Below are 10,749 nucleotides of genomic sequence, written 5' to 3'. Positions count from 1 at the left end.
TCTAGGAATGGGAGTTGGCTATCCTTTTCTTCTGGGCAAGCCAGACAGAGAACAGCCAGGGAATTCCTAGAGGCATGGCATTCATCCACAAGCTCCATCAACAAACACATAGACCTGGACCCAATATACCAACCACGACAGCAGACAGCTGAAACTGACAACCGGAAGCGGCAGGGGCAGACCACTATAAACACCGGAGGAAACATCAAAGAAGCGCTTCGCAGGAGGCTCCCAAGCACTGATGATGTCGTCTAGCCAAGGGACGAAACCTTTGCAACAAAAACTTGAAACTAGTCTTCATTACAGATTTTTATTCATTAAATTAAAATTCTACAATGCTGACCTTTGAACACATATTCCCAGATCATTAGCCTAGGCCTGCTGATTACCTAGTGCAGTGATCCTGCTGTGTTCCTTCATAATTTACTTGCTTGATTCCTCTTTATTGTCTCTACGTATTTTCTCTTTGGGTACATTCCCTGTCTGTCTTGGTGATCAGTCACCTTTGTTCCAGGACATCACTGCAGGCATTCCTCAGGAGTGTCCAAGGTCCAACTGTCTTCAGCTGCTTCATCAATGATTTTCCCTCCATCATGAGGTCAAATGTGGGGAGGTTCGCTGTGCAGTCATCAATGTTCAGCACCATTTGAGATTACTCACATTTTAAAGCAATCCATATCCAAATGCAGCAGGACCTATACAATATCCACTTTTAGGCTGACAAGTAGCAACTAACATTAATGCCATACAAGTGCAAGGTTTATGACCACCTTCAATAAGGGAGTCTAACCATTGGCCTTTGACATTCGGTGTTCACCATCATTGACTCCCCCCTATCAACATCCTGAGAATTAGCTCAAACAGCAGGCCAGAGGCAAAAAATCCTGCAGTAACTGACTCACCACCTAACTTTTCAAAATCTGTCTGCAATCTACTGGGGCCAAATCTGGAATGTAATATCATGATCCCTACATGCCTGAATGAGTGCACTCCAATAACAGTCAAGTGCACCATCCAGCACAAAGTAGCTCTCTTGATTGGCACCACATCCATGAACATTCACTCATTCTACATCAATGCTCAGTAGCAGCTATGTGTATCAACTCCAAGATGCAATTCAGAAATTCACCAAGCTTCCAAATCAGCAACCACAACCCTCTAGAAGGATGTAGGTAGCGGATAGATGGGCATACCAGCATCCCTCCAACTTCTCCTCCAAGCTTGAAAATATATCAACATTCTGTCAATATCTCTGGGTTAAATTCCTGGGGCTTCTTTCATAATGTTTTCTTTGTATATCTAAATGGAACACAGTTCAAGAAGGCAACTGATCACCATCTTTTCAAGGGCAATTAAGAGGTGAACTGTCCCAACTAGTGACGCCAATATCCCATGAATGAACTTTTGTTTAAATTTTCTGCTCTTACAGATTCTGAGTAAAGACCTTCCACAAACAGCTGGGATCTTAGGTTGACTTTGCTAGCCTCCTGTCAGGAGCCTTTCCTTCCCTAGCCCAGCCCAGCCCAGCCCAGTGCCATAACAGTACAGTTTCCAACAGCTGCTCTCTCCTTGACTCATTGTCAACTGGTGATTGATATGCCTCTTTGACAAGGTTGCTTTTGACTTTAGGAAGTAAAAGGTGGATAGCGGTCTCTTGGTTGCTTTGTACCTTGTCTTCCCTAAATGAGGTCATGTGCCCTGATGTAGCAGTAGATGAGTCCACCCTGCCCATCTTCCTGCTCTTATAGAACCCTTGCGGCATTCGCTGAGGGGTTCCGATAGTCTTGAAGCCTCAAATTGGAATATTAGTGGGAAAAGGTTTAGAAAGAATTGCTTTATGGAGATTTCTGAGAGTCACAACCACTTGTCATTCTCAGACTTGATGCTCAGCCACAGAACTGTAGTTTTATTCTGACATTTCACCAATGTTTTTTCTCCTCCCAAGTCTCAATCCATTCCAAGACTTGCTTTTGGAAACTTCTAAATCCTGTTGCAATCTGCCATCACATTCCTCCATTTTGCCTTGTGACTGCCCTACTGCCTGTAAATAAAACTGAGAAGTGCAAGTATGGGGGAGGGGATTCTGAACCTTGCACCAGCTAATTAGTTATTGATCATTAACTTATGCTGGTCCTTTAAGATTGTTGAAAACTGATTTTTATGACACATCATAATCATTTAGTGACAAGAACGCCTGTTGATGTCAGCCCCCCTGATATCTATGATTATCAGCTTTTGCTGTGTATGAAATGTAATCCTTTAAAATTCAGATTATCTAAATAAACATTTTCATTGCAGTTACAGCACCAGGGACCCGGGTTCGATTCCTGCCTCGGGCAATAGTCTGTGTGGGATTTGCACATTCTCCATGTGTCTGCGTGGGTTTCCTCCGGGTGCTCTGGTTTCCTCCCATAATCCAAAGACGTGCACATCAGGTGAATTGGCCATGCTAAATTCCCCATAGTGTCAGGTGCATTAGTCAGGGGTAAATATAGGGTAGGGGAATAGGTCTGGGTGGTTTACTCTTCAGTGGGTTGGTGTGGACTTGTTGGGCCGAAGGTCCGTTTTCATAGCGTAGTGAATCTAATCTAATCTTATGCTGAATAAAGATAAACTGAATCTAGCAATTAAAATACACACCCGTGGTGTTCTGGCTGTGTGCTGGTTGGAATGCAAAGTTCACTACACAAAAGGTTTGAATTTAGCTATGGACATAGATGCAACATTTTTGAATTTTTATCTGTTAGTCTGTCTAAAATAATTTGATTCAATGGTAGTTTACTGCCTTTTTGGAGTAGCTGGACTGGGGTGGACAAAGTCAGAAGTCACAGATCATTAGGTTATAGTCCAACAGGTTTGTTTGAAATCTGACGAAGGGGATGCGCTCCGAAAGCTTGTGATTTCAAATAAACCTGTTGGACTATAACCTGGTGTCATGTGACTTCTGACTCTTTAAAGCAGACATGATTTCTACTGCAATCTACTGTGGAAGAAGGCTACACCTGTTGTATCAGACTAGTCCAGTCCTGGCAGCTATAAAAACTGCAGGTTCTGGTTCATAGGCATTTGATATTCTAAAGAATTGGGATTTCAAAATGCTGAGATTCTAACAATCGATGCCTGCATAAAGGGGAATCAAACCAAACAAGCTGTTTTGAGAATGTAATTGCAGTACAGGTGCACAATCCTTTATCTGAAATGTTTGGGACCAACTGGTTTTTGGAATTCTGTATTTTTCGCATTTCAGAATAAGTGACAGTTTGATGGTTGTTTGATTTTTTTAAAATAATCTTACTGGAGGAGCAGACTCACTCAGTGAAACGCGCCTTGAGAGAGAATTGAGATCTGCCAGTGCTGGGCCACACTCTCAAACATTGCATCTGAATGACACGCATCAAGTGGGTGTCGACTTGGGTTAACTGTTTGCACGCCAAACAACTTTGTTAATGAGAAAACAGCTTCACAAAAAAACACTTCGGACTTTGCAGCTTTTCGGATTTCGGAATTTCAGATAAAGGATTGCTACTTGTACCAGAATTTGATGCCAATTATTGAGTAATGGATCTAGATAAACATGTGAAGTGTGTTAGAATTGACTGACTTAAGAATGGAAGCTAACTAATCCAGTTCCACTGTGAAGTGAGCTGTGCAGACTGGCACAAGAGGAAACAGCTGAAACATAAGCTTGGGAAGTATGCTATGCACAAGGCAGGGAAAGGAAGAATATTGCCAGTCTGCACACATTCATTTTGACAGGTTAAGGAAGCAGTTGATATTCATGGATTCTTAAAGACATGGAAATTGTTGGGATTTCAAGATGAATGCTTAACAAAAGAGAGAAAAATTTGTTACTCAGGAGTGGAGTCTGATCTTACATGGAATACTAGGTAGCAGCTGTTACAAATTTGTCAAAAGCATACTGGCTTAAGTTTTAACATGCTGTGGAAAATGATTGCCGTTTTTCAAAGGTGAGATTTCAATTTCTGAGGAGTGTAAAAGTCTATGGGCTATTCCAGAGCAAGGCAAAATCTAATTTCAGTCACAATTATCAATTAAATTAAGGTATTCTTGCCTTCACATTAAAGACATACCCTGCTTAACCTTGGGTCATTGCAAGGTTTTCAAGTCCTTTAATGGTGCAGTCTCGGAATGACTTGAGGTAATTGGGTGGGGCTTTAAGTCAGAGAGGCATAAAGTATAGTAACAGGTCCTTTTGGGTCCAGCATGTTCATGCTGACCAATAAACACCAAACTTCACTAATCCAATTTACCAGCATTTGATCCACAACATATAATGCCCTGTCATTTTTAGTGCTCATCCAGATGCTGCTTAAATATTGTAAAAGTAACTGCCTCCACCACCACTTCAACAACACATTCAATATTTCTACCAATCTCTTTTTTTTTAATCCAATCTCCTCTTAAACCATTTCTCATCACCTTAAACTTGTGCCCTCTGTTCTTAGAAACACCTAGCATGGGGTAAAGATTCTCATGATCTACCCTTTCTATGCCTTTCATAATTTTGTATACCTTAATTACATCCACCTCCTCTGATCTCCCCTCTGCATAAAGGAAAACAAACCAGTCTATGCCGTCACTCCTCATAACTCAGTTCTCATCCCAAGCAACAGCCTGGTGAATCTCCTCTGCACCATCTCCAATATACTCAAACCCTCCCTATAGTATGGTGGCCAGAAAGGCGCACAGTGCTTCAGCAGCCTAAACAATATTTTATAAAGTTGTAACAAGACTTCCTTGTACCTATGTTCTACACCCTGGCTAATGCAAGCATCCCATAAAGCTTCACCACACTGTCTACCTGTGCTGATACCTTCAGGAATCAACAAACTCATACAACAAAGTCCTTTTGTTCATCACTAGTCCCTAGGGCCCTACTGTTCGTTATATGTTCCCTTATCAGACCTACTAAAATGCATCATGTCGCACAAATCAAGATTAAATCGGCCATTGCTTTGCCCAAGTTAACACCTGATCAGTGTCAGACTGTAGAATGAGACCATCCTCCTCCCTATCAACAACGCTACTAACCTTTATTCATCTGCAGACTTATTACACCTTCTATATTCATTTCCAAATTGTTGATGTATATAACAAGCAGCAAGAGTCTCTGCGATGATCTCCATCTTCGAATTATAAAAACAAAACCTCCACAATCACCTTTTGCCTCCTATTAATAAGTCAGTTTGGATCCAGTTTGCCAACTTGCCTTAGATCACATGGGAGTTTGGACCAGCCTTCTATGTGGGACCAAGATCAAAGTTCTTACTGAAGTCCATGTAAACCACATCAACTACACTAACCATATCAATATATTGAGTTACCTTTGCAAAAGAAATGCAATTAAATTAGACAGGATCTCTCTCCAACAAATCCACTGCTGTCTTCATTATAAAATGTGATAAATAAAAGTCTTCGGTTTGTGGAAGCTGTTTATGTTGACCAGTGATTTTGGGATTTAAGCAAGATATAGTCTCACGTGCCTGTGGACAACTCATTATCCAAGAACCGCATCAAGGTACAGCAACTGCCATGCAAATCTGCTTAAGCAAGCTAGCCAATTATAATTTGTAATTCTTTTTTTAAAAATATATCCTTTAATTATGTCGGTTTGTCTGGGCATTGTGATCAAAGAAGATTGGGTTTAAATCATAGATATTAATTAGGTTATCTTGTTATTTAACTTTACTCTGCTAAAGTTGCAGTATTAATAATAAATTGCTAATTTCTGCTTAAACTATAAACTTGGTGTCTGATATCTGTTATTCATAAAGCCTGGTTTGGAGCAGCTATGCAATTTTGAGGGCCATCAAACATTTTAGTTTCACTAAGTTGCGATATCCAATGTTAGCAAGTCTGAATTAGTCTGGCTTGCCGTCTCTGTGTCATACACAGGATACTTTCTAAATCATGACAATCTAGAAATAGTGAAGATCCCCAAAGTTTAGGGTTTTAATGCATAGATCATTAAATTTCATGAATTGATAGGGAAATTATCAAAGACCAATGGCATGCTTGCCTTTCTATCTTAAAAAAAAGACTAGAGTACAAGGGGTAGATGTCATTGCTTCCGCTATTCAAAGCCCCAGTTAGTACACAGCTAGGTTAACTGCATTCAGTTTTCGGTACTGCATCTTAGGAAGGATACATTGTCTTTGAAAAAAGCATAATATAGTTCTGTCAGAATTAGATGTGAAAACTGTTATATTACAAGGAGAGTCAACATAAACAAAAGTATGCATTCCCTGAAATTAAATTGGTAAGAGATGTTTTGGTTCAAACTTCCAAGACATTAAGGGGATTAAATAGGAACAATTAATTAGCATTAGCTACTTCTGCTAGAACTAGAGGATGCAGTCTTGAAGATGAGGCAACATTTTGGGAGTGATGAGGCAACATTTTGGGAATGATGAGGCAACATTTTGGGAGTGAAATGAGAAAATGTTTCTCTAGACTAGAGGTGATAGAAGCTTATAACTTCCTTTCTTCTACAAATGATGCCAGGTTAGTTAGCTTCAAAACAGGATTTCTGTTCACCAAAGTCATAAAGGGATATGGGGCAAATCTAGGTCTGTGGAGTCATGTTGTAGACCAGACATAATCTGATTTTCACCAGGGCCTTCTATGGTGGAGGATGGTTGAAGTCGTAAGCCCGCACCCAGTATAGTCGACTTGGTCAGCTGATTACAGAGACAGGTATGGTCTACTTTCATGGAGTCAGGCCAGTTTCTCAAGACTGTCATGATTCACAGCATTTCAGAGATCTCGGGAACCATGATCTGCATGAAGGAACCTTTTCAAAGCTGAGTTCACAAGGTGGTCCTCCTGCTTCCTCCAAGATATATAGCATGCCCATCGCCATTCATCCACTATCCATAGTCCAGAAGCAGTCAACCCTATAATGACAATTGGATGTAATTTTTTTTAAGAACTTGCACATAGTTAATAACTTTTGTTGTTAAAACCACCATTTTCTTGAAAAATTCAATTCACAGTAGCACAGTAAGTGCCAAACATCCGGACCCTGTCAAAATTAAATACCTGAAACCACAAGGCACTTGACACCACTTAAGGTTCTAACATCAAATGTTGTGAAATTGAAATACAAGACCCCTAGAGCTGTGTGTGTTGAAAAGTGTGGCTCTGGAAAAACACAGCAGGTCAGGCAGAATCTGAAGTGCAGGAGAGAAGCACTCATGCCCGAAACGTCGATTCTCCTGCTCCTCGGATGCTGCCTGACCAGCTGTCCTTTCCAGCACCACACTCTTAAACTCTGATCTCCAGCATCTGCAGTCCTCACTTTCTCCGAACTGTGTAAGCAGTCAGTCTTGGCAGCCTATGGCTGCTTCTGAACCTTTTCTGGGCGCAGCCAACCCAGCCTTAGCCATCTTCCCTGAGGGAGATGGGCAGTGCTGGGTATTTTCCTGTTTCTTGCCACCTGCAAAATGAATTTGGCCCTAGTTTTCAAGGCCTTAGGCTGTTTACAAAATGAGTTGGAGAAAGTTGTGAAAGGGGCTGGTGTTAGGCCAAAAAAATCAAATATGATGAGATGTTGTCTGGGTCTAGTTTATGGGGACCTTAATGCCACCTATAGGATAAACCTGATCAGAGTAATGTGTGGTCCTATTAGTTTGCTGCTCTGACTGCCAAGTTTTACAAGAGGTTCTTCAATTCTTCAGTTCCTTTCAAGTGAATTTGCTGCAGAAGCCCATTTCAGGATATAATAAATCTGGGTGGCTAGAGGGAGCATTTCATTTGTAAGTGAAAAACTTTTCTTGTTCACACATTTGACATGTACTAATATTTACTCTCCTTGAAATGTTTTGCCAACATACCAGTTTCTCTTTCTTTCTTCTCTCTGTAATCTGAAACTGATGCTGCACTCCAACTGTCAAAGGTTAGAGGTGCAATAAGACCATGATCTGTAAATTTGACTTCTGTTCTTAAATGGAGTTTTAAAACTGTAGCTTTTGATGTGATCACAACTATTCTTCTCTGTTGCCCGGATTGGGTGATGGCCTGTTATACTAAAAGCAGGAAGGAAATAGCCGTGGGCATTTTAGTAATTGTTACAACTTAAAAGCTATCAATGCTGAAAATGGTGGTTGATATTTTTTAAACTGATCATTCTCAGAGCATCCCTGGATTACCATAAGCTATGTCATGCCAATAGGGCCATCTAGTGGTTAAAATAGATGCTTTTAAAAGTGGAAATGTGCTGTATAGTTACTCGTATTGTGTAACTATAGTTTGAGTAGTTAGTTGCAGCTAAAATATGTAGCTTCAAGGTGAAAGGTTTGATACTTCGAAGTCCTGTAAGACTTTGTGCAAGCAACTTCAACTCCCCCTTCCACTCCACCAAGGGCATGCAAGTCCTGGGCTGCCTCCACCGCAAATCGAAGTCACCCAAAGTCTGGAGGAAGAACGCCCTATTTTGCGCCTTGGGACCCTTTAACCACACGGCATCAACATGATGTGAGCTGAGAGATAAATATGAAGGTGGGGCTGGGGGGGTTAGGTAGCTAGGAAGGTGATAGTTGGATGCAGCTGGGAGGGGGGGTAGTACAAATAGATGGAAAGGAAGATGGACACGTGGGATGGGTTAAGAGGGCGGTGCCGAGTTGGATCTGGGATGAAGTTGACGTTGATGCCGTGTGATTGAAGGGTCCCAAGGCAGAAAATGGAGGTGTTCTTCCTCCAGACGTCAGGTGGCTTGGATTTGGCGGTGGAGGAAGCCCAGGACTTACATGCCGTTGATGAAGGACTTATGCCCAAAACATCGACTCTCCTGCTCCTTAGATGCTGCCTGACCTGCTGTGCTTTTCCAGTGACCCACTTTTCAACTCTGATCTCCAGCATCTGCAGTCCTCACTTTCACTTTGTGGAAGAATAGCTGGTTCTGCCTGCTCTGACACATTGGGCTTGTTTTTGTAGCGTAAAGATTGTAGTTGATTCGTTGAATTTCTGAATAAAGTTGCCATGGGAATGAACTCTGGGTATCATGCAACTCGAGAATAATTTTATTTTAATAGATGCAGAGTGATAATTCAAAACTTTTACGTATGTGTGAGGCAAAGGTTTCACAAGCTCCAATTATAAAGCATGAATTTTAACAACATGACTTTACCTTACAGCCTCGCATGGACCAGTATTTCAATCAAATGGAAAAGATTGTGAAAGAAAGGAAAACATCATCTAGAATACGTTTTATGCTTCAAGATGTGATAGATGTGAGAATGGTGGGTGATCCATTTAACTTTGTGCCTTTACTGCTTGCGTTTGTACAATTTTGCTACCTTAAATTGGTCAGACATTTCTAATTAAATGTTACGAGTGTATCTTCTCATGCATTAAATGCAGTTAATTTTCCAATTTCCCTGAAATTTTGTCTTTTAATTCTCAAAGCATCAGCATTGCTTCAGGACCATATCGCCCATACTTCTGTCTCAGTGTAATTGAGCTAAACCTGCATGTATTTCTCCCAAAAGAACAAGTTACACGCCAAGAGGGGATTGTGTGTTTGTAAAATAAATTGTCATCCTTTGATTCCCTCCCCTCCAAAATACCCAGATCAATGAGGAAAACTCCAAAAGCAGACTTTTGAGGAGTTTATCATTCTCACTGACAAACTATGAGAGGGTTAAAAAGTCTTTTGTGACAGGATTTCCTATCGTTGTATGTTTTAATTCTGGAAATCAATTTTGAAATTCTACTTTGGGAAAGAAGATGGGTTATAAATGTTGGATTAAAAATTAGTTTATGTGTGTTTTGGTTTAATCTGGATGTTTGTTAAGCACTTAGGAGTATTTTCTGGGGACCTCTTTCAAAAGTTTTATTGATACCCGTAAATGGATATTACGGGTAATTATATGTTGGTCACTGATGATTGATGAATAGTAAGGAATGCTGTGATAATATGTATTGTAATGTTGGTCATTGGAAGGAGACTTTAAAAAGTTTGAAACTGAACCAGAAGAATTGCAGTATTGGCATCATGGATACATTTAATACATCGTCAAATAATATAAGTTCCTGGATTTCTTAACACAATGTGTGAATATTGTATTCATCCACAGAAAAATTGGGTATCACGTAGGGTTGAACAGGGTCCGAAGACCATTGAACAGATCCATAAAGAAGCACAGATTGAAGAGCAGCAGCAACAATTGAAGGTTCATCAGCAACTATTGTCTAAGCAAGACAAAAGGAGAACAAGTAAGATATTTCTGTAATTGCCTTTTCAGATGTAATCATTTTTATACATTCTCTTACAATGACAATACCCCTTCCCTTGGTGGTAGTAAATATATTAACTCTATCTTTACATGTCGGATCTTGGTGTAGTTGAGCAAAATCTATCCACTTGAGTCCTCTGCAGCAACCTTAACTGCTTTAATTTACAATGAGATGTAAATGGTTTGTACTGTTACCTGAAAGGATAACGTGTTCTGTTGATTATTCCTAATTTTTGGAGTTGCATTGAATACTGGTTTCTTGTGTATACCCATTTGCTAAGTAGCAAGCTATGTAGTATTCTCTTAGAACCTATTTATGAAAAATAGGTGCAAGATTTTGAAACACGTATCACAAACTGATGCCTACCTGAGCTGTTTAGTATTTCTAGCAATTCTTGTTTTAATTTGAGAAAATAAAATTTCTAAGTCACTTCACTTGATTAAAATGGTTCACTAAATTTCAAGGACAACCTGCTTTTGGCCAGACGACTGG

At 40.2% G+C, this 10,749-nt stretch overlaps 1 protein-coding gene across 11 annotated transcripts in view; it reads left to right on the top strand.

Moving 5' to 3' along the window:
* Window positions 1-10,749, top strand: part of LOC122540194 (eukaryotic translation initiation factor 4 gamma 3-like) — a 140,741-nt gene that overhangs the window by 95,079 nt on the left and 34,913 nt on the right. For all 11 annotated transcript variants that reach the window (XM_043675553.1, XM_043675557.1, XM_043675560.1 and 8 more), the window contains 2 exons: window positions 9,156-9,260; window positions 10,098-10,236. In XM_043675553.1, the coding sequence (XP_043531488.1) occupies window positions 9,156-9,260; window positions 10,098-10,236 (244 nt within the window). The remainder of the gene's footprint in view (window positions 1-9,155; window positions 9,261-10,097; window positions 10,237-10,749) is intronic.

Source organism: Chiloscyllium plagiosum, chromosome 34 (assembly GCF_004010195.1).
Source record: "Chiloscyllium plagiosum isolate BGI_BamShark_2017 chromosome 34, ASM401019v2, whole genome shotgun sequence".
Taxonomy (NCBI): domain Eukaryota; kingdom Metazoa; phylum Chordata; class Chondrichthyes; order Orectolobiformes; family Hemiscylliidae; genus Chiloscyllium; species Chiloscyllium plagiosum.
The sequence above is the reverse complement of the archived record's forward strand: the minus strand, read 5'-3'. Positions and strand labels throughout refer to the sequence as shown.